Source organism: Mycteria americana, unplaced genomic scaffold (assembly GCF_035582795.1).
Source record: "Mycteria americana isolate JAX WOST 10 ecotype Jacksonville Zoo and Gardens unplaced genomic scaffold, USCA_MyAme_1.0 Scaffold_54, whole genome shotgun sequence".
Taxonomy (NCBI): Eukaryota; Metazoa; Chordata; class Aves; order Ciconiiformes; family Ciconiidae; genus Mycteria; species Mycteria americana.
The window spans coordinates 817525-844060 of NW_027445640.1; the positions used below are offsets into that span (position 1 = coordinate 817525).

A 26536-nucleotide genomic window follows, 5' to 3' on the forward strand; every position below is an offset into this window, starting at 1 on the left:
CTTCTTGGGTTGCCTGCCCCTTCTTCCAAAACTGGTAAACTCTCCTTTTTCTTCCTGAGTCCCAGCAAAAGATCCTTGTTCAGCCAGGCCGGTCGTCTTCCCCGCCGGTTCGTCTTACGGCACATGGGGACAGCCTGCTCCTGCGCCTGAACCGATCTGAACTGCCTCATCATTGCTTTTTTCCCCCTCCTTTTCTTCTTTTTGTTTTTTTGTCCTTCTTTTTCTTCTCTGGTTTCAGTCGACGCTTTCTGGTTTTGCCATCTTCCCGTGAACCTGCACTCGATAAATGCAGGTGTACGCTGGGTTTCCCCAGTTGCTCTTCACAAGAAGTTTGATATATGAAAAGGCTCTGGGAAGCGGCGCGTTCTGTGAAGAAAAGAGGGAAAAGGAAACGGAGGTGTTAAGAGCGACGGTGCAATCAACGTATCTCCCGCTGCTAGCCCTGCTCCTGCTCAGGAACAAGCTCCCAAAAGTGGGTGGGAGCGGCTGTGGACATCTAGGCTCACTGCTGGTACCCGGCCTGCTGGGGAGGCTGGGGACACGGGAAGGGGGAAGGCACCTGGCATTCTCTGCATGCCGGCCCGGCTGGGGCTGCGTCTCCCTTCCCTCTGCCCCTTTCTCTCTGCTGCTTGCTCTGTGCCAACGGAGAGGCCAGGGAGGCGCTCCTGTACGTGGGGCAGCTGGTGTGCAACGCCCCCAAGCTCCCGCTGTCTGCTCTGCCTGCCTTCCTCCTGGCAGGCGCGAGAGCAACCGGGAGAGAAGGGGCAGGCTACGCTGGGAGGAGAGGACGCTGTCCAGCCTGCCAGCAGGCCACAGGATGGAGCAATGGTGCTGCCCGACGGCTTTCGCCACCAGGCGTCCCTGTTTCTCCACGGCACAAAGACAGTCGCTTTGGTGGAGTGGCCGTGTGTGCAGCTGGCTCTGCTGAAGGCAGTGGCTGGAGCCAAGGGTCTCTCAGGACTCGTGCTCCCTCGGGCGTGACCCTGCCCTTGCTATCCTTTTGCTACCAGCACCGCATGCTGCTACTCAGCCCTCCCAACCCCGCCAGGTCTCTCTCGGCGGTGGTCCGGGCCCCTGCGCCCAGGGAGAAAGCATTCACGCTCTTCCTGCCACGGACTTGCAGGCAAACCTGTTTTGCTCCCTGGCATCTTGCCCCCGCGCGTGGACCGTACCTTCAGAGGGAAGGTCTGAATGGCCTCTTTTGCCACGTTGTACATGAACGTCCCAAGGAGAGCTTCCTCTTCCCCGTCCGCATCCAGTCCCTCAGGGGCAAAGCACAAGCAGAGCAGCTCAGACTCGTCCCGACAAAGAGGGAACGTACGCGCTGGGTCAGCCCTGTTATCTACCCAGCCTCTCCTGGGGCTCTAGCAGTAGTCTAGCACTGGTTAGGGTGGAGCTCAGTCGCTGCCTTGAGTTTTGGTCAAGAACCCTGAGGTGCTCTGGCCAGAATAAGTCTTGAGAGGCATGAAATCTCTACAGCCCTTCGAGTATCCCGCTAGGGCACTGCGGTGCTCAGGAGAGAGCAGGACACAAACCTCAGAGGACGCACAAAAGCAAGCAAGTCCCTGTCATGGCTTTCCCCCAGGGCCAGATGCCAGCCACAAGCCCCCAGCAAGAGACTTACAAAGACAGCGACGTCTCTGGGGGCGCTGATGACAGTCCCAGATGGAGAGACGTCTTTGGAGATGTGCTGCACACTGACGGCAGTCAGATGGACTCGTGCCGGCAACCTGATGACCACCTGGCCTTGATGCCCTTGGAGGGGCCAGCAGTTTCCTGGGGAAACATCCGGCTGCAACCAGAACGCGAGAGCAAGGAAGTGTGAGAGAGCATCGGGGCCGACACAACTGCTCATGCAGCTTGAAGCATAGGCGCCGGTGCGTCTGTGGGGTCTGTTTCAGCTCGAAAATGAGGCGGGTGTGAGGAAATGGACAGAAGCAGAGGGCCGCCTTCCCTGCCTGACAAAGGGGGCTCTCAGTTACTATGGAAAAGAGGAGAATACCGGTCATGCAACCACCCTAGTCAGGGCCTTACAGAAACACCTCTCTGCCCAGTGGCGCTGCAGGGCACCTCCTGCCTCCCACCCCCGAAAAGGCGCTGTTAGGGATGAGTGTGGAAACGGGGTCACCAGGGAGAAAGTCTTTCACCCAGCTGTGACAGAGGACTGTGGGCAAGATGCAGCAGTTCAGCTCAGTTCAGCTCTCTTCCCCTGCTGAGGGCAACCACTGATTTCTAGCAAGCCCAGCCCTGTGTTCGAGCTTTGGTTTCAGGAACCTGAGCAACACTGTGGGCTTGAGCAGTACCACTGGACTGAGGGGAGAGCCCCTGAGGTCGGTCCCCGACTCCACAGGAAGGAAGGAAACCAGCACCGCTGATTTCTGCTACGATACCTGCAAAATAGTATCAGGAGGGTTGGCAGTGCGAAAGAACCATAAAACCCTGCAGATCCACTCCTTTTTGCAGTCGTAGGTCTCGGAAGTTCTCTGCATGTCAATGGTGGCACCTGTAAGGAAGGGAGAGCAGATGACTGCAAGAGGCCACAGACTAGGAGGACTTGGCGGTGCTCCGACACTATTTCTGACGCTGCCGGCCGGCTCCACATCTGTCAGTCCCGTCCTCATCACCACGCTGGTGGGGGTGCCCAGCGGCGCAGGGCAATGACGGCATCCATGTGCCTGGTGACTGCTTCTCTCACAGCGCCACGAGGAGGTGGTCTGAGGGTGCTGGGAGACAGCAGGCGCCCATGTGAATGACAGCAGACCAAAGCTGAGGGCTTGCTGCGTGTGGGCAGCAAAGGATGACCCAGCCGTTCCCTTTCCAAATGCAGCGGAGAGGAAGAGAGCCCCTCCGTCGGCACAGGAACGCGTGCGGGGGCAGCACCAGAGGCACCCGCGCAGAGGCCGAGGGCAGGACTGGGAGGGAGGCTGAGAGAACCACTCCGCCACAGCCTTGCTCTTGGACCCCATGAAGCATTTAAGCTCCCCCACTTTGGAGAGCAGCGCCTGGAGCACAGCCTCCTTTGGGGAGTGCTGCAGACAAGCACAGGGCAAGGAGACTGGGCTGCTTGTGTCCATACCAGAGCTTTTCAGGGCCCAGTCAGACGTCTTGACGTAGACTTCCGAAGCCATATCGGACACGGCCTGGTTCACTTCCCAAACTTCCTGGGAAAGCCATGAAAGAACAGAGAAAAGGACCACTTCAGCGTGGCTACTAGCGCCCGGAGAAGCAAAGAGTCAGCGTCAGAAACGCAAGGCAAGCCTTGTCCACAGAGCTGAGAGACTCTCAGCTGCTGACGTGAGCCACGAGGACTGAGGACCACTATCTGTGGCCACGGCCATGGCCCTGAGGTGGGTTGACGAGGGTCCCCACACCCTCGTCCCCACCCGCCACGCTCTCCAGGTCAGCTGGGAGACGGGCTAAGGCCCTGCCAGCAATGGCTGGCCCCGTGAGCGTGCCTGGGTCTCACCACTGCCTCAGGGGCCCGGCCAGAGCAGCCAGAGGCACCAGCATGCAAACGGAAGGATGTCGGGAGTCCTCCGCTGCCTGAAGCGGCCCGGCTAAACTGGGCCCGGAGGAGGGCCCTCTGTGCAGCGCAGAAGCTCGCCCAGCAAGCCCCTGGCAAAGGCTGGCTTGCCACGGTCAGCCGTCTGAGCCCACCACTGATCCCAAGGAGTGCTTTCTCAGGGGTTCTGCCCAGCCAAGCCTCCTTCCCCAAAATGCAGCGTCACCTTCTTCCCACTCCTGATTTCCGCCGTCAGTTGAGCCACCTCCTGCAGCAGAAGCTGCATCTTTTGGGTTTGCTCCGCCAGCAAAGCGCGCGAGCTCCTGCAGGAAGAGGAAAGCAGATCTTGTCAGAGAGCCGCCCATCCCCTCTGGGGAGCATCTGAGCTCAGCAAGGAGCAGAGACACACGTGCTTTCCCTGCTTCGCGAGTGCTTGCCTTCCTCACCAGGTTGAGCAAAAGGCAAAGGCAGGAGGGAAGGATGGGAGCCCTGGCTGTTAGGAAAACGAGTGCAGGTAGCACGAGGTCGGCTGACGCTTCTGCACAGACCCAGTTCCAGCTCAGGAAACACCTCTTACCTCAGGATCTTCAGTTGTGCTGCAGACGCACATGTCAGCTCCTGAAAGGGAAAAACGCTCCGTTAGAGAATCTACCACCAGAGCTGCCGGGGCTTCCCAGGAGAGGCTTCCCTAGGAAGACACGGCAAAAGCTGCTGCTTCTTTGGGTCACCCTGCGTGGAAGCAGAAGAGCCCGTGTGATTTATGCAGCCACTGTCGGCAACGCTCCCTTGCAGGAGGTGCCTGTCCCACAAGAGGCACCGACCTCTATCAGTCCCTTTGCCCGCGTTGTCCACACCGGCAGTGAGGTCCCGCAGTAAACACCAGCTGCAATTCACATCACCAAGAGACAGTTATTGGAGTAGGGTTGCCAGCGATCCCTGCAGTCGCGCTGTCTCCTCCCTGTTGCCTCGGGGGTGGGGCAGCAGGTTAGCTCAGGAGGTGGGGAACGTGGGGTGGAGAGAGGGGACGCGCCTCTGACCGGGAGCCATCACCCCAGGTGTCAGGGGACTGCGCAGCCGTGAGCTTCAGGTGTGCTCGGTGCCCCGGAACGAGTCCCCATTTCCCCTCACTGCTTCAGGCTGCTGGGGCTGCTTGGGCTAGGAGAGGTACCTCTCCATCGGTCCCCCTGCACGGCCCCTCTGGGAATCCCCAGTTGAGGCTGGGAAATACATGGGGCCTTCTCTCACAGACCTGCAGACTAAGCAAGCCATTTGGTCCCCTGGCCAGAGCAGCAGCATGGCTGGCAGACTAACACCTCTTACTGGTAGTGCAAAAGCAAGTCCCAGTCAAGGACATACTCAGGAAGCACTTGGGCCACGGGAGTTTCCACAGGTACGCGCCAAAAAGGAAAGCTGGCCAGCTGAAAGCTGGCATCCAGCACAGCCAGGCTGGCGCTTTCAGATGTTTGCTCACGCAAACTCACCAAGAGCCAGTGGGAGCAACAAGAAGACGACTTCCAAGAACCTCTTCTTCTGCAGGGCCATCTTTTGCCTGAAAAAGAGGGAGTCCTGTGGCTGTCAATGAGCCAACTCTTGGGCAAACCCCTTCACAGGTGCATTTCCCTTTTCAGGCTGAAAAGCCACCATTTGGGAAGCCTGCTGCTGACAGAGAGCTCACACAGCAGCGCCCAGGAGGAACACGGTTTCTGTCCACACCGCTCAACACTGCCGGCAGCTCTTCCCCAAAGGAAGAGCTCCAGGAGCACCTTCCGAACGGGAATGAAAAGAATCCCGGGAAGTAAAGAGGTCGAGCAAATGAAGACTGCTTTTCAGCAGTCTTTCTGGCGTGGACCTTGCTCCCTCTTTGGCTGTGAGAACGGGCTGAGAAAGCAGGCCCGTTCTCACTTGTGATCACACAGATCTCTCTTAGGGGTGTTTCTCCGCACAGCTGGGAAGCGCCGGAGCCTTGTCCGGCTTTCCTCCCAGAGCCCTCCCCGACCGGTGCTGTCTCTTGCCAGAGCTGGGGAAAACCCTTCCCCTGCGGAGGCTTGGCTCTGCACCCGAGCGTCTGGCTACGCGGCAGTCTGTCCTACCACAGCCAAAGTTTGGGCATCCGGCAAATCAAATGCACGGGAGTGAGACTACCGAGGGGCTTTGCCCTTGGTTCTCCCTGAGAACGGCCACAGCACGAGCAGCACCCGAGCTTCGCCGCCTGAGTGGCGCTGGGCAGCGCTGGGCAGCTGGCTGGGGAACACCCCGGGCTCTCCCCTTTGCTTGCACTCGCCCTCGGACATCCCCCTTCTCGCCCCGTCCACAGCAGAAACATGTAGTACGTACGTGGTGAAGACGCACATGCTCATCAGATGTCTCCACAGGGAGACAAGGGCACCTGCTGCATGGCAAGCAAGGCCGAAGACCGTCCCTGGGCAAAGAAACCAGAGAAAAGTTAGGCCTGTGTCTTGAGGTCTCTTCTCCAGGATGCCCAGCCACGCGTGTTTTGGCTCCCTGAGGGGAGGCGACACCGAGCCCTATGCCCTCCCTCCCTGGGGCGAAGAGCAGGGCAGCCTGCACTTCTCCTGCCACTTGCGACGTTTGGCCAGAGCTCTGGCACAGCGCAGCTCTCCGACTTCACCCCCAAGGACTTCAGAGCAAGCAGCAGTGCTAACTCACTTGCAGCTTCTGTGGCCTTCTTGCGCCACTTTGCAGGCCCTTGACCGGCTGAGCTGGGAGTTGACCGCAAAAAGCGTGCCACCAGCTCCACCTCCGTGCAGAGGCTCCTGTAGGAGGAACAAGAGAAATGCTTGTTGCCCACCGTCCCCACGCTGTGTGAGCCGAGGCCCTTGCCAGAGGTCGGCCTCGGGAAGCCTCCCAGGGGATATGCCAGTTGCAGCGAGAGAGGGCAGCACAGCTGGGCGGCTGCCAGGGGTCCCCCCTCTCCTTTCCCCATCCTTTGCTTCACAGGCCTGCAGTGGGAGAAGAGGAAGCAAGCTGGCAGCAGCAGGCCCTGCTACCACCCCAACCTGACACCCCAGGCAGGAGCAGCCCACTTCGTACCTACTCGTCTGGCAGCGGCTCGGGCCTGCTGCCTCCCCTGCCGGCTCTCGGTCGGCCGTGTTCCCCAAGGAGCCTTTTGAGGCCCCTTGGCATCTTCTCCGGGGTGCCTTTCTCCTCGCCATCTCTGGGCAAAGGCAGGCTCCTCGCTCAGCTCCTCCGCCTCAGCCCCAGCAGTGTGGCCTGTCCAGGCAAAAACAGCTCCAGCAGCAGCCCCACGCTGCCCTCCAGCAGGAGCGCGCCTGCCCGGGGCAACAGCCACACGGCAGCTGTGGGCTCCTTCCCCGCGCGCCACAGGGCTGTGTGGGCGGCCGGCTCTGACCTCACAGTCACATGGCTCTGACGTCACAATGGGGCTCCCCAGGGCTGAGCAGGGCGGGGAGACCCTGTGGGGGCTCCCCTGGGGCAACAAGGCGGCCGCCCACCTGGGCACAAACGGAGCCTCGACAGAGAGTAGCGAGATCTAGAACGGGCATGTTCAGGGGGTGAGGAATGGGGTTTCCGACAGGCCCGTCAGACAGGCTCCCCACACCCATTTTATGAAATTATGGGTTAATCAACAAACAGACAGCCTGGTTGCTGGGAAGGTGCTGGACCAAATTGTTCCTCCGCTCCTCTGGCCCCCACTATTGGGAAAGTAATGGAGAAGCTCCCGACCCCCGGCCCTGGGAGCCCCAAAGAGCTGCCCCAAGGATTGTTGGTCGACCCGCAACCCCCGCCTGCAGGCTGCCCAGTAGCCATGTCAGCGGGCACTCCCCGCCCTCCCCCCGGTGGACCTTCTTGCGCACCCCGCTTTGGAGACAAATCTTCTACACCGTAGAATCATAGAATCATAGAATCATTAAGGTTGGAAAAGACCTCTAAGATCATCTAGTCCAACCGTCAACCCAACATCTCCATGCCTACTAAACCATGTCCCCGAGGTGCCACGTCCACAGGTTTTTTGAACTCCTCCAGGGATGGTGACTCCACCACCTCTCTGGGCAGCCTGTTCCAATGCTTGACCACGCTTTGAGTAAAGACATTTTTCCTAATATCCAATCTAAACCTCTCCTGACGCAACCTGAGGCCATTTCCTCTCGTCCTACCGCTAGTTACGTGGGAGTAGAGACTGACCCCACCCTGCTACAACCTCCTTTCAGGTAGTTGTAGAGAGCGATAAGGTCTCCCCTCAGCCTCCGCTTCTCCAGACTAAACAATCCCAGGTCCCTCAGCCGCTCCTCAAAAGACTTGTTCTCCAGACCCTTCACCAGCTTCGTTGCCCTTCTCTGGACACGCTCCAGCCCCTCAATGTCTCTCTTGTGGTGAGGGGCCCAAAACTGAACACAGCATTCGAGGTGCGGCCTCACCAGTGCCGAGTACAGGGGCACGATCACTTCCCTACTCCTGCTGGCCGCACTATTCCTGACGCAAGCCAGGATGCTGTTGGCTTTCTTGGCCACCTGGGCGCACTGCCGGCTCACGTTCAGCCGGCTGTCAGCCAGCACCCCCAGGTCCTTTTCCGCCAGGCAGCTTTCCAGCCACTCCTCCGCAAGCCTGTAGCGTTGCATGGCGTTGTTGTGACCAAAGTGCAGGACCCGGCACTTGGCCTTGTTAAACCTCATACAATTGACCTCGGCCCATCGATCCAGCCTGTCCAGATCCCTCTGCAGAGCCTTCCTACCCTCGAGCAGATCGACGCTCCCGCCCAATTTGGGGTCACCTGCAAACTTACTGAGGGCGCACTCAATCCCCTCATCCAGCTCATTGATAAAGATATTAAACAAGACTGGCCCCAAAACTGAGCCCTGGGGAACACCGCTTGTGACCGGCCGCCAACTGGATTTAACTCCGTTCACCACAGCTCTCTGGGCTCGGCCATCCAGCCAGTTTTTTACCCAGCGAAGAGTACACCCGCCTAAGCCATGAGCTGCCAGCTTCTCTAGGAGAACGCTGTGGGAGACAGTGTCAAAGGCTTTACTAAAGTCCAGGTAGAAAACATCTACAGCCTTTCCCTCATCCACTACGCAGGTCACCTGGTCGTAGAAGGAGATCAGGTTGGTCAAGCAGGACCTGCCTTTCGTGAACCCATGCTGGCTGGGCCTGAACCCCTGGCTGGCCTGCACATGCCTGTTGAGCGCACTCAAGGTGAACCGCTGCATAATTTTCCCCGGCGCCGAGGTCAGGCCGGCAGGCCTGTAGTTCCCCGGATCCTCCTTCCGGCCCTTCTTGTCGATGGGCGTCACACTGGCAAGCCTCTGGGACCTCCCCTGTTAACCAGGACCGCTGATAAATGATGGAGAGTGGCTTGGCAAGCTCCTCCGCCCGCTCTCTCAGTACTCTCGGGTGGATCCCATCCGGCCCCATAGACTTGTGAGTGTCCAGGTGGCGTAGCAGGTCGCTAACTGCTTCCTCCTGGATTACGGGGGGTTTATTCTGCTCTCCGTCCCTGTCTTCCAGCTCAGGGGGCTGAATACCCTGGGGATAACTGGCCTGACTATTAAAGACTGAGGCAAAGAAGGCATTAAGTACCTCAGCCTTTTCCTCATCCTTGGTGGCAATGTTCCCCCCCGCATCCAATAAAGGAGGGAGAGTCTCCTTGGCTCTCCTTTTGTTGTTAATGTATTTGTAAAAACATTTTTTATTATCTCTTACAGCAGTGGCCAGCTTGAGTTCTAGCTGGGCTTTTGCCTTTCTAATTTCCTCTCTGCATGACTTGACGAGACCCCTGTACTCTTCTTGGGTTGCCTGCCCCTTCTTCCAAAACTGGTAAACTCTCCTTTTTCTTCCTGAGTCCCAGCAAAAGATCCTTGTTCAGCCAGGCCGGTCGTCTTCCCCGCCGGTTCGTCTTACGGCACATGGGGACAGCCTGCTCCTGCGCCTGAACCGATCTGAACTGCCTCATCATTGCTTTTTTCCCCCTCCTTTTCTTCTTTTTGTTTTTTTGTCCTTCTTTTTCTTCTCTGGTTTCAGTCGACGCTTTCTGGTTTTGCCATCTTCCCGTGAACCTGCACTCGATAAATGCAGGTGTACGCTGGGTTTCCCCAGTTGCTCTTCACAAGAAGTTTGATATATGAAAAGGCTCTGGGAAGCGGCGCGTTCTGTGAAGAAAAGAGGGAAAAGGAAACGGAGGTGTTAAGAGCGACGGTGCAATCAACGTATCTCCCGCTGCTAGCCCTGCTCCTGCTCAGGAACAAGCTCCCAAAAGTGGGTGGGAGCGGCTGTGGACATCTAGGCTCACTGCTGGTACCCGGCCTGCTGGGGAGGCTGGGGACACGGGAAGGGGGAAGGCACCTGGCATTCTCTGCATGCCGGCCCGGCTGGGGCTGCGTCTCCCTTCCCTCTGCCCCTTTCTCTCTGCTGCTTGCTCTGTGCCAACGGAGAGGCCAGGGAGGCGCTCCTGTACGTGGGGCAGCTGGTGTGCAACGCCCCCAAGCTCCCGCTGTCTGCTCTGCCTGCCTTCCTCCTGGCAGGGGCGAGAGCAACCGGGAGAGAAGGGGCAGGCTACGCTGGGAGGAGAGGACGCTGTCCAGCCTGCCAGCAGGCCACAGGATGGAGCAATGGTGCTGCCCGACGGCTTTCGCCACCAGGCGTCCCTGTTTCTCCACGGCACAAAGACAGTCGCTTTGGTGGAGTGGCCGTGTGTGCAGCTGGCTCTGCTGAAGGCAGTGGCTGGAGCCAAGGGTCTCTCAGGACTCGTGCTCCCTCGGGCGTGACCCTGCCCTTGCTATCCTTTTGCTACCAGCACCGCATGCTGCTACTCAGCCCTCCCAACCCCGCCAGGTCTCTCTCGGCGGTGGTCCGGGCCCCTGCGCCCAGGGAGAAAGCATTCACGCTCTTCCTGCCACGGACTTGCAGGCAAACCTGTTTTGCTCCCTGGCATCTTGCCCCCGCGCGTGGACCGTACCTTCAGAGGGAAGGTCTGAATGGCCTCTTTTGCCACGTTGTACATGAACGTCCCAAGGAGAGCTTCCTCTTCCCCGTCCGCATCCAGTCCCTCAGGGGCAAAGCACAAGCAGAGCAGCTCAGACTCGTCCCGACAAAGAGGGAACGTACGCGCTGGGTCAGCCCTGTTATCTACCCAGCCTCTCCTGGGGCTCTAGCAGTAGTCTAGCACTGGTTAGGGTGGAGCTCAGTCGCTGCCTTGAGTTTTGGTCAAGAACCCTGAGGTGCTCTGGCCAGAATAAGTCTTGAGAGGCATGAAATCTCTACAGCCCTTCGAGTATCCCGCTAGGGCACTGCGGTGCTCAGGAGAGAGCAGGACACAAACCTCAGAGGACGCACAAAAGCAAGCAAGTCCCTGTCATGGCTTTCCCCCAGGGCCAGATGCCAGCCACAAGCCCCCAGCAAGAGACTTACAAAGACAGCGACGTCTCTGGGGGCGCTGATGACAGTCCCAGATGGAGAGACGTCTTTGGAGATGTGCTGCACACTGACGGCAGTCAGATGGACTCGTGCCGGCAACCTGATGACCACCTGGCCTTGATGCCCTTGGAGGGGCCAGCAGTTTCCTGGGGAAACATCCGGCTGCAACCAGAACGCGAGAGCAAGGAAGTGTGAGAGAGCATCGGGGCCGACACAACTGCTCATGCAGCTTGAAGCATAGGCGCCGGTGCGTCTGTGGGGTCTGTTTCAGCTCGAAAATGAGGCGGGTGTGAGGAAATGGACAGAAGCAGAGGGCCGCCTTCCCTGCCTGACAAAGGGGGCTCTCAGTTACTATGGAAAAGAGGAGAATACCGGTCATGCAACCACCCTAGTCAGGGCCTTACAGAAACACCTCTCTGCCCAGTGGCGCTGCAGGGCACCTCCTGCCTCCCACCCCCGAAAAGGCGCTGTTAGGGATGAGTGTGGAAACGGGGTCACCAGGGAGAAAGTCTTTCACCCAGCTGTGACAGAGGACTGTGGGCAAGATGCAGCAGTTCAGCTCAGTTCAGCTCTCTTCCCCTGCTGAGGGCAACCACTGATTTCTAGCAAGCCCAGCCCTGTGTTCGAGCTTTGGTTTCAGGAACCTGAGCAACACTGTGGGCTTGAGCAGTACCACTGGACTGAGGGGAGAGCCCCTGAGGTCGGTCCCCGACTCCACAGGAAGGAAGGAAACCAGCACCGCTGATTTCTGCTACGATACCTGCAAAATAGTATCAGGAGGGTTGGCAGTGCGAAAGAACCATAAAACCCTGCAGATCCACTCCTTTTTGCAGTCGTAGGTCTCGGAAGTTCTCTGCATGTCAATGGTGGCACCTGTAAGGAAGGGAGAGCAGATGACTGCAAGAGGCCACAGACTAGGAGGACTTGGCGGTGCTCCGACACTATTTCTGACGCTGCCGGCCGGCTCCACATCTGTCAGTCCCGTCCTCATCACCACGCTGGTGGGGGTGCCCAGCGGCGCAGGGCAATGACGGCATCCATGTGCCTGGTGACTGCTTCTCTCACAGCGCCACGAGGAGGTGGTCTGAGGGTGCTGGGAGACAGCAGGCGCCCATGTGAATGACAGCAGACCAAAGCTGAGGGCTTGCTGCGTGTGGGCAGCAAAGGATGACCCAGCCGTTCCCTTTCCAAATGCAGCGGAGAGGAAGAGAGCCCCTCCGTCGGCACAGGAACGCGTGCGGGGGCAGCACCAGAGGCACCCGCGCAGAGGCCGAGGGCAGGACTGGGAGGGAGGCTGAGAGAACCACTCCGCCACAGCCTTGCTCTTGGACCCCATGAAGCATTTAAGCTCCCCCACTTTGGAGAGCAGCGCCTGGAGCACAGCCTCCTTTGGGGAGTGCTGCAGACAAGCACAGGGCAAGGAGACTGGGCTGCTTGTGTCCATACCAGAGCTTTTCAGGGCCCAGTCAGACGTCTTGACGTAGACTTCCGAAGCCATATCGGACACGGCCTGGTTCACTTCCCAAACTTCCTGGGAAAGCCATGAAAGAACAGAGAAAAGGACCACTTCAGCGTGGCTACTAGCGCCCGGAGAAGCAAAGAGTCAGCGTCAGAAACGCAAGGCAAGCCTTGTCCACAGAGCTGAGAGACTCTCAGCTGCTGACGTGAGCCACGAGGACTGAGGACCACTATCTGTGGCCACGGCCATGGCCCTGAGGTGGGTTGACGAGGGTCCCCACACCCTCGTCCCCACCCGCCACGCTCTCCAGGTCAGCTGGGAGACGGGCTAAGGCCCTGCCAGCAATGGCTGGCCCCGTGAGCGTGCCTGGGTCTCACCACTGCCTCAGGGGCCCGGCCAGAGCAGCCAGAGGCACCAGCATGCAAACGGAAGGATGTCGGGAGTCCTCCGCTGCCTGAAGCGGCCCGGCTAAACTGGGCCCGGAGGAGGGCCCTCTGTGCAGCGCAGAAGCTCGCCCAGCAAGCCCCTGGCAAAGGCTGGCTTGCCACGGTCAGCCGTCTGAGCCCACCACTGATCCCAAGGAGTGCTTTCTCAGGGGTTCTGCCCAGCCAAGCCTCCTTCCCCAAAATGCAGCGTCACCTTCTTCCCACTCCTGATTTCCGCCGTCAGTTGAGCCACCTCCTGCAGCAGAAGCTGCATCTTTTGGGTTTGCTCCGCCAGCAAAGCGCGCGAGCTCCTGCAGGAAGAGGAAAGCAGATCTTGTCAGAGAGCCGCCCATCCCCTCTGGGGAGCATCTGAGCTCAGCAAGGAGCAGAGACACACGTGCTTTCCCTGCTTCGCGAGTGCTTGCCTTCCTCACCAGGTTGAGCAAAAGGCAAAGGCAGGAGGGAAGGACGGGAGCCCTGGCTGTTAGGAAAACGAGTGCAGGTAGCACGAGGTCGGCTGACGCTTCTGCACAGACCCAGTTCCAGCTCAGGAAACACCTCTTACCTCAGGATCTTCAGTTGTGCTGCAGACGCACATGTCAGCTCCTGAAAGGGAAAAACGCTCCGTTAGAGAATCTACCACCAGAGCTGCCGGGGCTTCCCAGGAGAGGCTTCCCTAGGAAGACACGGCAAAAGCTGCTGCTTCTTTGGGTCACCCTGCGTGGAAGCAGAAGAGCCCGTGTGATTTATGCAGCCACTGTCGGCAACGCTCCCTTGCAGGAGGTGCCTGTCCCACAAGAGGCACCGACCTCTATCAGTCCCTTTGCCCGCGTTGTCCACACCGGCAGTGAGGTCCCGCAGTAAACACCAGCTGCAATTCACATCACCAAGAGACAGTTATTGGAGTAGGGTTGCCAGCGATCCCTGCAGTCGCGCTGTCTCCTCCCTGTTGCCTCGGGGGTGGGGCAGCAGGTTAGCTCAGGAGGTGGGGAACGTGGGGTGGAGAGAGGGGACGCGCCTCTGACCGGGAGCCATCACCCCAGGTGTCAGGGGACTGCGCAGCCGTGAGCTTCAGGTGTGCTCGGTGCCCCGGAACGAGTCCCCATTTCCCCTCACTGCTTCAGGCTGCTGGGGCTGCTTGGGCTAGGAGAGGTACCTCTCCATCGGTCCCCCTGCACGGCCCCTCTGGGAATCCCCAGTTGAGGCTGGGAAATACATGGGGCCTTCTCTCACAGACCTGCAGACTAAGCAAGCCATTTGGTCCCCTGGCCAGAGCAGCAGCATGGCTGGCAGACTAACACCTCTTACTGGTAGTGCAAAAGCAAGTCCCAGTCAAGGACATACTCAGGAAGCACTTGGGCCACGGGAGTTTCCACAGGTACGCGCCAAAAAGGAAAGCTGGCCAGCTGAAAGCTGGCATCCAGCACAGCCAGGCTGGCGCTTTCAGATGTTTGCTCACGCAAACTCACCAAGAGCCAGTGGGAGCAACAAGACGACTTCCAAGAACCTCTTCTTCTGCAGGGCCATCTTTTGCCTGAAAAAGAGGGAGTCCTGTGGCTGTCAATGAGCCAACTCTTGGGCAAACCCCTTCACAGGTGCATTTCCCTTTTCAGGCTGAAAAGCCACCATTTGGGAAGCCTGCTGCTGACAGAGAGCTCACACAGCAGCGCCCAGGAGGAACACGGTTTCTGTCCACACCGCTCAACACTGCCGGCAGCTCTTCCCCAAAGGAAGAGCTCCAGGAGCACCTTCCGAACGGGAATGAAAAGAATCCCGGGAAGTAAAGAGGTCGAGCAAATGAAGACTGCTTTTCAGCAGTCTTTCTGGCGTGGACCTTGCTCCCTCTTTGGCTGTGAGAACGGGCTGAGAAAGCAGGCCCGTTCTCACTTGTGATCACACAGATCTCTCTTAGGGGTGTTTCTCCGCACAGCTGGGAAGCGCCGGAGCCTTGTCCGGCTTTCCTCCCAGAGCCCTCCCCGACCGGTGCTGTCTCTTGCCAGAGCTGGGGAAAACCCTTCCCCTGCGGAGGCTTGGCTCTGCACCCGAGCGTCTGGCTACGCGGCAGTCTGTCCTACCACAGCCAAAGTTTGGGCATCCGGCAAATCAAATGCACGGGAGTGAGACTACCGAGGGGCTTTGCCCTTGGTTCTCCCTGAGAACGGCCACAGCACGAGCAGCACCCGAGCTTCGCCGCCTGAGTGGCGCTGGGCAGCGCTGGGCAGCTGGCTGGGGAACACCCCGGGCTCTCCCCTTTGCTTGCACTCGCCCTCGGACATCCCCCTTCTCGCCCCGTCCACAGCAGAAACATGTAGTACGTACGTGGTGAAGACGCACATGCTCATCAGATGTCTCCACAGGGAGACAAGGGCACCTGCTGCATGGCAAGCAAGGCCGAAGACCGTCCCTGGGCAAAGAAACCAGAGAAAAGTTAGGCCTGTGTCTTGAGGTCTCTTCTCCAGGATGCCCAGCCACGCGTGTTTTGGCTCCCTGCGGGGAGGCGACACCGAGCCCTATGCCCTCCCTCCCTGGGGCGAAGAGCAGGGCAGCCTGCACTTCTCCTGCCACTTGCGACGTTTGGCCAGAGCTCTGGCACAGCGCAGCTCTCCGACTTCACCCCCGAGGACTTCAGAGCAAGCAGCAGTGCTAACTCACTTGCAGCTTCTGTGGCCTTCTTGCGCCACTTTGCAGGCCCTTGACCGGCTGAGCTGGGAGTTGACCGCAAAAAGCGTGCCACCAGCTCCACCTCCGTGCAGAGGCTCCTGTAGGAGGAACAAGAGAAATGCTTGTTGCCCACCGTCCCCACGCTGTGTGAGCCGAGGCCCTTGCCAGAGGTCGGCCTCGGGAAGCCTCCCAGGGGATATGCCAGTTGCAGCGAGAGAGGGCAGCACAGCTGGGCGGCTGCCAGGGGTCCCCCCTCTCCTTTCCCCATCCTTTGCTTCACAGGCCTGCAGTGGGAGAAGAGGAAGCAAGCTGGCAGCAGCAGGCCCTGCTACCACCCCAACCTGACACCCCAGGCAGGAGCAGCCCACTTCGTACCTACTCGTCTGGCAGCGGCTCGGGCCTGCTGCCTCCCCTGCCGGCTCTCGGTCGGCCGTGTTCCCCAAGGAGCCTTTTGAGGCCCCTTGGCATCTTCTCCGGGGTGCCTTTCTCCTCGCCATCTCTGGGCAAAGGCAGGCTCCTCGCTCAGCTCCTCCGCCTCAGCCCCAGCAGTGTGGCCTGTCCAGGCAAAAACAGCTCCAGCAGCAGCCCCACGCTGCCCTCCAGCAGGAGCGCGCCTGCCCGGGGCAACAGCCACACGGCAGCTGTGGGCTCCTTCCCCGCGCGCCACAGGGCTGTGTGGGCGGCCGGCTCTGACCTCACAGTCACATGGCTCTGACGTCACAATGGGGCTCCCCAGGGCTGAGCAGGGCGGGGAGACCCTGTGGGGGCTCCCCTGGGGCAACAAGGCGGCCGCCCACCCGGGCACAAACGGAGCCTCGACAGAGAGTAGCGAGATCTAGAACGGGCATGTTCAGGGGGTGAGGAATGGGGTTTCCGACAGGCCCGTCAGACAGGCTCCCCACACCCATTTTATGAAATTATGGGTTAATCAACAAACAGACAGCCTGGTTGCTGGGAAGGTGCTGGACCAAATTGTTCCTCCGCTCCTCTGGCCCCCACTATTGGGAAAGTAATGGAGAAGCTCCCGACCCCCGGCCCTGGGAGCCCCAAAGAGCTGCCCCAAGGATTGTTGGTCGACCCGCAACCCCCGCCTGCAGGCTGCCCAGTAGCCATGTCAGCGGGCACTCCCCGCCCTCCCCCCGGTGGACCTTCTTGCGCACCCCGCTTTGGAGACAAATCTTCTACACCGTAGAATCATAGAATCATAGAATCATTAAGGTTGGAAAAGACCTCTAAGATCATCTAGTCCAACCGTCAACCCAACATCTCCATGCCTACTAAACCATGTCCCCGAGGTGCCACGTCCACAGGTTTTTTGAACTCCTCCAGGGATGGTGACTCCACCACCTCTCTGGGCAGCCTGTTCCAATGCTTGACCACGCTTTGAGTAAAGACATTTTTCCTAATATCCAATCTAAACCTCTCCTGACGCAACCTGAGGCCATTTCCTCTCGTCCTACCGCTAGTTACGTGGGAGTAGAGACTGACCCCACCCTGCTACAACCTCCTTTCAGGTAGTTGTAGAGAGCGATAAGGTCTCCCCTCAGCCTCCGCTTCTCCAGACTAAACAATCCCAGGTCCCTCAGCCGCTCCTCAAAAGACTTGTTCTCCAGACCCTTCACCAGCTTCGTTGCCCTTCTCTGGACACGCTCCAGCCCCTCAATGTCTCTCTTGTGGTGAGGGGCCCAAAACTGAACACAGCATTCGAGGTGCGGCCTCACCAGTGCCGAGTACAGGGGCACGATCACTTCCCTACTCCTGCTGGCCGCACTATTCCTGACGCAAGCCAGGATGCTGTTGGCTTTCTTGGCCACCTGGGCGCACTGCCGGCTCACGTTCAGCCGGCTGTCAGCCAGCACCCCCAGGTCCTTTTCCGCCAGGCAGCTTTCCAGCCACTCCTCCGCAAGCCTGTAGCGTTGCATGGCGTTGTTGTGACCAAAGTGCAGGACCCGGCACTTGGCCTTGTTAAACCTCATACAATTGACCTCGGCCCATCGATCCAGCCTGTCCAGATCCCTCTGCAGAGCCTTCCTACCCTCGAGCAGATCGACGCTCCCGCCCAATTTGGGGTCACCTGCAAACTTACTGAGGGCGCACTCAATCCCCTCATCCAGCTCATTGATAAAGATATTAAACAAGACTGGCCCCAAAACTGAGCCCTGGGGAACACCGCTTGTGACCGGCCGCCAACTGGATTTAACTCCGTTCACCACAGCTCTCTGGGCTCGGCCATCCAGCCAGTTTTTTACCCAGCGAAGAGTACACCCGCCTAAGCCATGAGCTGCCAGCTTCTCTAGGAGAACGCTGTGGGAGACAGTGTCAAAGGCTTTACTAAAGTCCAGGTAGAAAACATCTACAGCCTTTCCCTCATCCACTACGCAGGTCACCTGGTCGTAGAAGGAGATCAGGTTGGTCAAGCAGGACCTGCCTTTCGTGAACCCATGCTGGCTGGGCCTGAACCCCTGGCTGGCCTGCACATGCCTGTTGAGCGCACTCAAGGTGAACCGCTGCATAATTTTCCCCGGCGCCGAGGTCAGGCCGGCAGGCCTGTAGTTCCCCGGATCCTCCTTCCGGCCCTTCTTGTCGATGGGCGTCACACTGGCAAGCCTCTGGGACCTCCCCTGTTAACCAGGACCGCTGATAAATGATGGAGAGTGGCTTGGCAAGCTCCTCCGCCCGCTCTCTCAGTACTCTCGGGTGGATCCCATCCGGCCCCATAGACTTGTGAGTGTCCAGGTGGCGTAGCAGGTCGCTAACTGCTTCCTCCTGGATTACGGGGGGTTTATTCTGCTCTCCGTCCCTGTCTTCCAGCTCAGGGGGCTGAATACCCTGGGGATAACTGGCCTGACTATTAAAGACTGAGGCAAAGAAGGCATTAAGTACCTCAGCCTTTTCCTCATCCTTGGTGGCAATGTTCCCCCCCGCATCCAATAAAGGAGGGAGAGTCTCCTTGGCTCTCCTTTTGTTGTTAATGTATTTGTAAAAACATTTTTTATTATCTCTTACAGCAGTGGCCAGCTTGAGTTCTAGCTGGGCTTTTGCCTTTCTAATTTCCTCTCTGCATGACTTGACGAGACCCCTGTACTCTTCTTGGGTTGCCTGCCCCTTCTTCCAAAACTGGTAAACTCTCCTTTTTCTTCCTGAGTCCCAGCAAAAGATCCTTGTTCAGCCAGGCCGGTCGTCTTCCCCGCCGGTTCGTCTTACGGCACATGGGGACAGCCTGCTCCTGCGCCTGAACCGATCTGAACTGCCTCATCATTGCTTTTTTCCCCCTCCTTTTCTTCTTTTTGTTTTTTTGTCCTTCTTTTTCTTCTCTGGTTTCAGTCGACGCTTTCTGGTTTTGCCATCTTCCCGTGAACCTGCACTCGATAAATGCAGGTGTACGCTGGGTTTCCCCAGTTGCTCTTCACAAGAAGTTTGATATATGAAAAGGCTCTGGGAAGCGGCGCGTTCTGTGAAGAAAAGAGGGAAAAGGAAACGGAGGTGTTAAGAGCGACGGTGCAATCAACGTATCTCCCGCTGCTAGCCCTGCTCCTGCTCAGGAACAAGCTCCCAAAAGTGGGTGGGAGCGGCTGTGGACATCTAGGCTCACTGCTGGTACCCGGCCTGCTGGGGAGGCTGGGGACACGGGAAGGGGGAAGGCACCTGGCATTCTCTGCATGCCGGCCCGGCTGGGGCTGCGTCTCCCTTCCCTCTGCCCCTTTCTCTCTGCTGCTTGCTCTGTGCCAACGGAGAGGCCAGGGAGGCGCTCCTGTACGTGGGGCAGCTGGTGTGCAACGCCCCCAAGCTCCCGCTGTCTGCTCTGCCTGCCTTCCTCCTGGCAGGCGCGAGAGCAACCGGGAGAGAAGGGGCAGGCTACGCTGGGAGGAGAGGACGCTGTCCAGCCTGCCAGCAGGCCACAGGATGGAGCAATGGTGCTGCCCGACGGCTTTCGCCACCAGGCGTCCCTGTTTCTCCACGGCACAAAGACAGTCGCTTTGGTGGAGTGGCCGTGTGTGCAGCTGGCTCTGCTGAAGGCAGTGGCTGGAGCCAAGGGTCTCTCAGGACTCGTGCTCCCTCGGGCGTGACCCTGCCCTTGCTATCCTTTTGCTACCAGCACCGCATGCTGCTACTCAGCCCTCCCAACCCCGCCAGGTCTCTCTCGGCGGTGGTCCGGGCCCCTGCGCCCAGGGAGAAAGCATTCACGCTCTTCCTGCCACGGACTTGCAGGCAAACCTGTTTTGCTCCCTGGCATCTTGCCCCCGCGCGTGGACCGTACCTTCAGAGGGAAGGTCTGAATGGCCTCTTTTGCCACGTTGTACATGAACGTCCCAAGGAGAGCTTCCTCTTCCCCGTCCGCATCCAGTCCCTCAGGGGCAAAGCACAAGCAGAGCAGCTCAGACTCGTCCCGACAAAGAGGGAACGTACGCGCTGGGTCAGCCCTGTTATCTACCCAGCCTCTCCTGGGGCTCTAGCAGTAGTCTAGCACTGGTTAGGGTGGAGCTCAGTCGCTGCCTTGAGTTTTGGTCAAGAACCCTGAGGTGCTCTGGCCAGAATAAGTCTTGAGAGGCATGAAATCTCTACAGCCCTTCGAGTATCCCGCTAGGGCACTGCGGTGCTCAGGAGAGAGCAGGACACAAACCTCAGAGGACGCACAAAAGCAAGCAAGTCCCTGTCATGGCTTTCCCCCAGGGCCAGATGCCAGCCACAAGCCCCCAGCAAGAGACTTACAAAGACAGCGACGTCTCTGGGGGCGCTGATGACAGTCCCAGATGGAGAGACGTCTTTGGAGATGTGCTGCACACTGACGGCAGTCAGATGGACTCGTGCCGGCAACCTGATGACCACCTGGCCTTGATGCCCTTGGAGGGGCCAGCAGTTTCCTGGGGAAACATCCGGCTGCAACCAGAACGCGAGAGCAAGGAAGTGTGAGAGAGCATCGGGGCCGACACAACTGCTCATGCAGCTTGAAGCATAGGCGCCGGTGCGTCTGTGGGGTCTGTTTCAGCTCGAAAATGAGGCGGGTGTGAGGAAATGGACAGAAGCAGAGGGCCGCCTTCCCTGCCTGACAAAGGGGGCTCTCAGTTACTATGGAAAAGAGGAGAATACCGGTCATGCAACCACCCTAGTCAGGGCCTTACAGAAACACCTCTCTGCCCAGTGGCGCTGCAGGGCACCTCCTGCCTCCCACCCCCGAAAAGGCGCTGTTAGGGATGAGTGTGGAAACGGGGTCACCAGGGAGAAAGTCTTTCACCCAGCTGTGACAGAGGACTGTGGGCAAGATGCAGCAGTTCAGCTCAGTTCAGCTCTCTTCCCCTGCTGAGGGCAACCACTGATTTCTAGCAAGCCCAGCCCTGTGTTCGAGCTTTGGTTTCAGGAACCTGAGCAACACTGTGGGCTTGAGCAGTACCACTGGACTGAGGGGAGAGCCCCTGAGGTCGGTCCCCGACTCCACAGGAAGGAAGGAAACCAGCACCGCTGATTTCTGCTACGATACCTGCAAAATAGTATCAGGAGGGTTGGCAGTGCAAAAGAACCATAAAACCCTGCAGATCCACTCCTTTTTGCAGTCGTAGGTCTCGGAAGTTCTCTGCATGTCAATGGTGGCACCTGTAAGGAAGGGAGAGCAGATGACTGCAAGAGGCCACAGACTAGGAGGACTTGGCGGTGCTCCGACACTATTTCTGACGCTGCCGGCCGGCTCCACATCTGTCAGTCCCGTCCTCATCACCACGCTGGTGGGGGTGCCCAGCGGCGCAGGGCAATGACGGCATCCATGTGCCTGGTGACTGCTTCTCTCACAGCGCCACGAGGAGGTGGTCTGAGGGTGCTGGGAGACAGCAGGCGCCCATGTGAATGACAGCAGACCAAAGCTGAGGGCTTGCTGCGTGTGGGCAGCAAAGGATGACCCAGCCGTTCCCTTTCCAAATGCAGCGGAGAGGAAGAGAGCCCCTCCGTCGGCACAGGAACGCGTGCGGGGGCAGCACCAGAGGCACCCGCGCAGAGGCCGAGGGCAGGACTGGGAGGGAGGCTGAGAGAACCACTCCGCCACAGCCTTGCTCTTGGACCCCATGAAGCATTTAAGCTCCCCCACTTTGGAGAGCAGCGCCTGGAGCACAGCCTCCTTTGGGGAGTGCTGCAGACAAGCACAGGGCAAGGAGACTGGGCTGCTTGTGTCCATACCAGAGCTTTTCAGGGCCCAGTCAGACGTCTTGACGTAGACTTCCGAAGCCATATCGGACACGGCCTGGTTCACTTCCCAAACTTCCTGGGAAAGCCATGAAAGAACAGAGAAAAGGACCACTTCAGCGTGGCTACTAGCGCCCGGAGAAGCAAAGAGTCAGCGTCAGAAACGCAAGGCAAGCCTTGTCCACAGAGCTGAGAGACTCTCAGCTGCTGACGTGAGCCACGAGGACTGAGGACCACTATCTGTGGCCACGGCCATGGCCCTGAGGTGGGTTGACGAGGGTCCCCACACCCTCGTCCCCACCCGCCACGCTCTCCAGGTCAGCTGGGAGACGGGCTAAGGCCCTGCCAGCAATGGCTGGCCCCGTGAGCGTGCCTGGGTCTCACCACTGCCTCAGGGGCCCGGCCAGAGCAGCCAGAGGCACCAGCATGCAAACGGAAGGATGTCGGGAGTCCTCCGCTGCCTGAAGCGGCCCGGCTAAACTGGGCCCGGAGGAGGGCCCTCTGTGCAGCGCAGAAGCTCGCCCAGCAAGCCCCTGGCAAAGGCTGGCTTGCCACGGTCAGCCGTCTGAGCCCACCACTGATCCCAAGGAGTGCTTTCTCAGGGGTTCTGCCCAGCCAAGCCTCCTTCCCCAAAATGCAGCGTCACCTTCTTCCCACTCCTGATTTCCGCCGTCAGTTGAGCCACCTCCTGCAGCAGAAGCTGCATCTTTTGGGTTTGCTCCGCCAGCAAAGCGCGCGAGCTCCTGCAGGAAGAGGAAAGCAGATCTTGTCAGAGAGCCGCCCATCCCCTCTGGGGAGCATCTGAGCTCAGCAAGGAGCAGAGACACACGTGCTTTCCCTGCTTCGCGAGTGCTTGCCTTCCTCACCAGGTTGAGCAAAAGGCAAAGGCAGGAGGGAAGGACGGGAGCCCTGGCTGTTAGGAAAACGAGTGCAGGTAGCACGAGGTCGGCTGACGCTTCTGCACAGACCCAGTTCCAGCTCAGGAAACACCTCTTACCTCAGGATCTTCAGTTGTGCTGCAGACGCACATGTCAGCTCCTGAAAGGGAAAAACGCTCCGTTAGAGAATCTACCACCAGAGCTGCCGGGGCTTCCCAGGAGAGGCTTCCCTAGGAAGACACGGCAAAAGCTGCTGCTTCTTTGGGTCACCCTGCGTGGAAGCAGAAGAGCCCGTGTGATTTATGCAGCCACTGTCGGCAACGCTCCCTTGCAGGAGGTGCCTGTCCCACAAGAGGCACCGACCTCTATCAGTCCCTTTGCCCGCGTTGTCCACACCGGCAGTGAGGTCCCGCAGTAAACACCAGCTGCAATTCACATCACCAAGAGACAGTTATTGGAGTAGGGTTGCCAGCGATCCCTGCAGTCGCGCTGTCTCCTCCCTGTTGCCTCGGGGGTGGGGCAGCAGGTTAGCTCAGGAGGTGGGGAACGTGGGGTGGAGAGAGGGGACGCGCCTCTGACCGGGAGCCATCACCCCAGGTGTCAGGGGACTGCGCAGCCGTGAGCTTCAGGTGTGCTCGGTGCCCCGGAACGAGTCCCCATTTCCCCTCACTGCTTCAGGCTGCTGGGGCTGCTTGGGCTAGGAGAGGTACCTCTCCATCGGTCCCCCTGCACGGCCCCTCTGGGAATCCCCAGTTGAGGCTGGGAAATACATGGGGCCTTCTCTCACAGACCTGCAGACTAAGCAAGCCATTTGGTCCCCTGGCCAGAGCAGCAGCATGGCTGGCAGACTAACACCTCTTACTGGTAGTGCAAAAGCAAGTCCCAGTCAAGGACATACTCAGGAAGCACTTGGGCCACGGGAGTTTCCACAGGTACGCGCCAAAAAGGAAAGCTGGCCAGCTGAAAGCTGGCATCCAGCACAGCCAGGCTGGCGCTTTCAGATGTTTGCTCACGCAAACTCACCAAGAGCCAGTGGGAGCAACAAGAAGACGACTTCCAAGAACCTCTTCTTCTGCAGGGCCATCTTTTGCCTGAAAAAGAGGGAGTCCTGTGGCTGTCAATGAGCCAACTCTTGGGCAAACCCCTTCACAGGTGCATTTCCCTTTTCAGGCTGAAAAGCCACCATTTGGGAAGCCTGCTGCTGACAGAGAGCTCACACAGCAGCGCCCAGGAGGAACACGGTTTCTGTCCACACTGCTCAACACTGCCGGCAGCTCTTCCCCAAAGGAAGAGCTCCAGGAGCACCTTCCGAACGGGAATGAAAAGAATCCCGGGAAGTAAAGAGGTCGAGCAAATGAAGACTGCTTTTCAGCAGTCTTTCTGGCGTGGACCTTGCTCCCTCTTTGGCTGTGAGAACGGGCTGAGAAAGCAGGCCCGTTCTCACTTGTGATCACACAGATCTCTCTTAGGGGTGTTTCTCCGCACAGCTGGGAAGCGCCGGAGCCTTGTCCGGCTTTCCTCCCAGAGCCCTCCCTGACCGGTGCTGTCTCTTGCCAGAGCTGGGGGAAAACCCTTCCCCTGCGGAGGCTTGGCTCTGCACCCGAGCGTCTGGCTACGCGGCAGTCTGTCCTACCACAGCCAAAGTTTGGGCATCCGGCAAATCAAATGCACGGGAGTGAGACTACCGAGGGGCTTTGCCCTTGGTTCTCCCTGAGAACGGCCACAGCACGAGCAGCACCCGAGCTTCGCCGCCTGAGTGGCGCTGGGCAGCGCTGGGCAGCTGGCTGGGGAACACCCCGGGCTCTCCCCTTTGCTTGCACTCGCCCTCGGACATCCCCCTTCTCGCCCCGTCCACAGCAGAAACATGTAGTACGTACGTGGTGAAGACGCACATGCTCATCAGATGTCTCCACAGGGAGACAAGGGCACCTGCTGCATGGCAAGCAAGGCCGAAGACCGTCCCTGGGCAAAGAAACCAGAGAAAAGTTAGGCCTGTGTCTTGAGGTCTCTTCTCCAGGATGCCCAGCCACGCGTGTTTTGGCTCCCTGCGGGGAGGCGACACCGAGCCCTATGCCCTCCCTCCCTGGGGCGAAGAGCAGGGCAGCCTGCACTTCTCCTGCCACTTGCGACGTTTGGCCAGAGCTCTGGCACAGCGCAGCTCTCCGACTTCACCCCCGAGGACTTCAGAGCAAGCAGCAGTGCTAACTCACTTGCAGCTTCTGTGGCCTTCTTGCGCCACTTTGCAGGCCCTTGACCGGCTGAGCTGGGAGTTGACCGCAAAAAGCGTGCCACCAGCTCCACCTCCGTGCAGAGGCTCCTGTAGGAGGAACAAGAGAAATGCTTGTTGCCCACCGTCCCCACGCTGTGTGAGCCGAGGCCCTTGCCAGAGGTCGGCCTCGGGAAGCCTCCCAGGGGACATGCCAGTTGCAGCGAGAGAGGGCAGCACAGCTGGGCGGCTGCCAGGGGTCCCCCCTCTCCTTTCCCCATCCTTTGCTTCACAGGCCTGCAGTGGGAGAAGAGGAAGCAAGCTGGCAGCAGCAGGCCCTGCTACCACCCCAACCTGACACCCCAGGCAGGAGCAGCCCACTTCGTACCTACTCGTCTGGCAGCGGCTCGGGCCTGCTGCCTCCCCTGCCGGCTCTCGGTCGGCCGTGTTCCCCAAGGAGCCTTTTGAGGCCCCTTGGCATCTTCTCCGGGGTGCCTTTCTCCTCGCCATCTCTGGGCAAAGGCAGGCTCCTCGCTCAGCTCCTCCGCCTCAGCCCCAGCAGTGTGGCCTGTCCAGGCAAAAACAGCTCCAGCAGCAGCCCCACGCTGCCCTCCAGCAGGAGCGCGCCTGCCCGGGGCAACAGCCACACGGCAGCTGTGGGCTCCTTCCCCGCGCGCCACAGGGCTGTGTGGGCGGCCGGCTCTGACCTCACAGTCACATGGCTCTGACGTCACAATGGGGCTCCCCAGGGCTGAGCAGGGCGGGGAGACCCTGTGGGGGCTCCCCTGGGGCAACAAGGCGGCCGCCCACCCGGGCACAAACGGAGCCTCGACAGAGAGTAGCGAGATCTAGAACGGGCATGTTCAGGGGGTGAGGAATGGGGTTTCCGACAGGCCCGTCAGACAGGCTCCCCACACCCATTTTATGAAATTATGGGTTAATCAACAAACAGACAGCCTGGTTGCTGGGAAGGTGCTGGACCAAATTGTTCCTCCGCTCCTCTGGCCCCCACTATTGGGAAAGTAACGGAGAAGCTCCCGACCCCCGGCCCTGGGAGCCCCAAAGAGCTGCCCCAAGGATTGTTGGTCGACCCGCAACCCCCGCCTGCAGGCTGCCCAGTAGCCATGTCAGCGGGCACTCCCCGCCCTCCCCCCGGTGGACCTTCTTGCACACCCCGCTTTGGAGACAAATCTTCTACACCGTAGAATCATAGAATCTTCTTCCAAATTTGGTAAAAATCTCTATCTCACTGTCGCCACAGCCCATGCAATCACTGGACCTTTTTCTGTTTTGGAGCTGGGCTGTGGCAACAGTGAGATAGATAGAGAATGATGGACCGTTAGGAGGCTAGGCAAGTGTAGAGCCGCTATATCTGTGGGGCTATGAATGCACTGCCAAGGGACAGTGAGGACCAGCAACATCTTTCATTCTTGGCACCTTTTGTGTGGAGCAATCAGTGGACATTTTTTGATTTTGGGGCTGGGCTGTGGCGAGAGTGAGATAGAGAGTGTTGGACCCTTACGAAGCTATGCAAGTGCAGAGCCCAAATCTTTGTGGGGTTGTGAATGCGGTGCCAAGGGACAGTGAGGTCCAGCAACAGCTTTCAGTCCTGGCACATTTCGTGTGGGAGCAGTCGCTGGACTTTTTGAATTTTGGAGCTGGGCTCTTGCGAGAGTGAGATAGTGTTAGACCATTAGGTGGCTAGGCAAGTGCAGAGCCCCAGTGTTTTTGGGGCTGTGAATGCGGTGCCAAGGGACAGTGAGGACCAGCAACAGCTTTCAGTCCTGGCATGTTTGGTGTGGGAGCAGTTGCTGGATGTTTTCAGTTTCCTCACAGCCATCTGCC

At 59.1% G+C, this 26536-nt stretch overlaps 3 protein-coding genes across 8 annotated transcripts; all 3 read right to left on the minus strand.

The window, feature by feature from the left end:
- Positions 1-226: 226 nt before the first annotated feature.
- Positions 227-8802, minus strand: LOC142404019 (sperm-associated antigen 4 protein-like). Its single transcript, XM_075490420.1, has 12 exons — positions 8660-8802; positions 6170-6276; positions 5837-5921; positions 4984-5051; positions 4324-4385; positions 4080-4120; positions 3729-3825; positions 3077-3161; positions 2391-2503; positions 1625-1792; positions 1173-1262; positions 227-366 (listed from the first exon to the last, which is right to left on the minus strand). The coding sequence occupies exons 1-12, from the start codon at positions 8689-8691 to the stop codon at positions 235-237; spliced, it is 1080 nt and encodes a 359-aa protein (XP_075346535.1). The 5' UTR covers positions 8692-8802; the 3' UTR covers positions 227-234.
- Positions 8803-8905: 103 nt separating this feature from the next.
- Positions 8906-18167, minus strand: LOC142404016 (sperm-associated antigen 4 protein-like). 4 transcript variants are annotated; one of them, XM_075490413.1, is made up of 12 exons: positions 17921-18167; positions 15431-15537; positions 15098-15182; positions 14248-14329; positions 13588-13649; positions 13344-13384; positions 12993-13089; positions 12341-12425; positions 11655-11767; positions 10889-11056; positions 10437-10526; positions 8906-9630 (listed from the first exon to the last, which is right to left on the minus strand). In XM_075490413.1, the coding sequence occupies exons 1-12, from the start codon at positions 18155-18157 to the stop codon at positions 9499-9501; spliced, it is 1299 nt and encodes a 432-aa protein (XP_075346528.1). In that variant the 5' UTR covers positions 18158-18167; the 3' UTR covers positions 8906-9498. The 4 variants fall into 4 exon arrangements, with proteins under 4 accessions (XP_075346528.1, XP_075346531.1, XP_075346529.1 ...); XM_075490416.1 differs by having other exon boundaries at positions 14248-14312; positions 17921-18064; XM_075490414.1 differs by having other exon boundaries at positions 17827-18064.
- Positions 18168-18751: 584 nt separating this feature from the next.
- LOC142404017 (sperm-associated antigen 4 protein-like) lies at positions 18752-25840 on the minus strand. Of its 3 annotated transcripts, XM_075490419.1 has the most exons (12): positions 25080-25836; positions 24696-24802; positions 24363-24447; positions 23509-23576; positions 22849-22910; positions 22605-22645; positions 22254-22350; positions 21602-21686; positions 20916-21028; positions 20150-20317; positions 19698-19787; positions 18752-18891 (listed from the first exon to the last, which is right to left on the minus strand). In XM_075490419.1, exons 1-12 carry the CDS (start codon positions 25199-25201, stop codon positions 18760-18762), a joined length of 1170 nt encoding a protein of 389 aa, XP_075346534.1. In that variant the 5' UTR covers positions 25202-25836; the 3' UTR covers positions 18752-18759. The 3 variants fall into 3 exon arrangements, with proteins under 3 accessions (XP_075346534.1, XP_075346532.1, XP_075346533.1); XM_075490417.1 differs by having other exon boundaries at positions 24696-25837; XM_075490418.1 differs by lacking the exon at positions 22849-22910 and having other exon boundaries at positions 23509-23593; positions 24696-25840.
- Positions 25841-26536: the final 696 nt, after the last annotated feature.

Excerpts from the sequence above, each read along its gene's own strand:
- LOC142404019 (XM_075490420.1), bottom strand. The coding sequence starts at position 8,691 with ATGCAGCGGTTCACCTTGAGTGCGCTCAACAG. Across the intron at positions 3,826-4,079 it reads GCACAACTGAAGATCCTGAG|GAGCTCGCGCGCTTTGCTGG; the intron begins GTAAGAGGTGTT and ends CTCTTCCTGCAG. Across the intron at positions 3,162-3,728 it reads AAATCAGGAGTGGGAAGAAG|GAAGTTTGGGAAGTGAACCA; the intron begins GTGACGCTGCAT and ends TGGCTTTCCCAG.
- LOC142404016 (XM_075490413.1), bottom strand. The coding sequence starts at position 18,157 with ATGGGGCCGGATGGGATCCACCCGAGAGTACTGAGAGAGCGGGCGGAG. Across the intron at positions 15,538-17,920 it reads ACCTTGAGTGCGCTCAACAG|GAGCCTCTGCACGGAGGTGG; the intron begins GCATGTGCAGGC and ends TTCCTCCTACAG. Across the intron at positions 9,631-10,436 it reads TTCAGACCTTCCCTCTGAAG|AACGCGCCGCTTCCCAGAGC; the intron begins GTACGGTCCACG and ends TTTTCTTCACAG.
- LOC142404017 (XM_075490417.1), bottom strand. The coding sequence starts at position 24,972 with ATGGGGAAAGGAGAGGGGGGACCCCTGGCAGCCGCCCAGCTGTGCTGC. Across the intron at positions 24,448-24,695 it reads GAAGGCCACAGAAGCTGCAA|GGACGGTCTTCGGCCTTGCT; the intron begins GTGAGTTAGCAC and ends TTCTTTGCCCAG. Across the intron at positions 21,687-22,253 it reads AAATCAGGAGTGGGAAGAAG|GAAGTTTGGGAAGTGAACCA; the intron begins GTGACGCTGCAT and ends TGGCTTTCCCAG.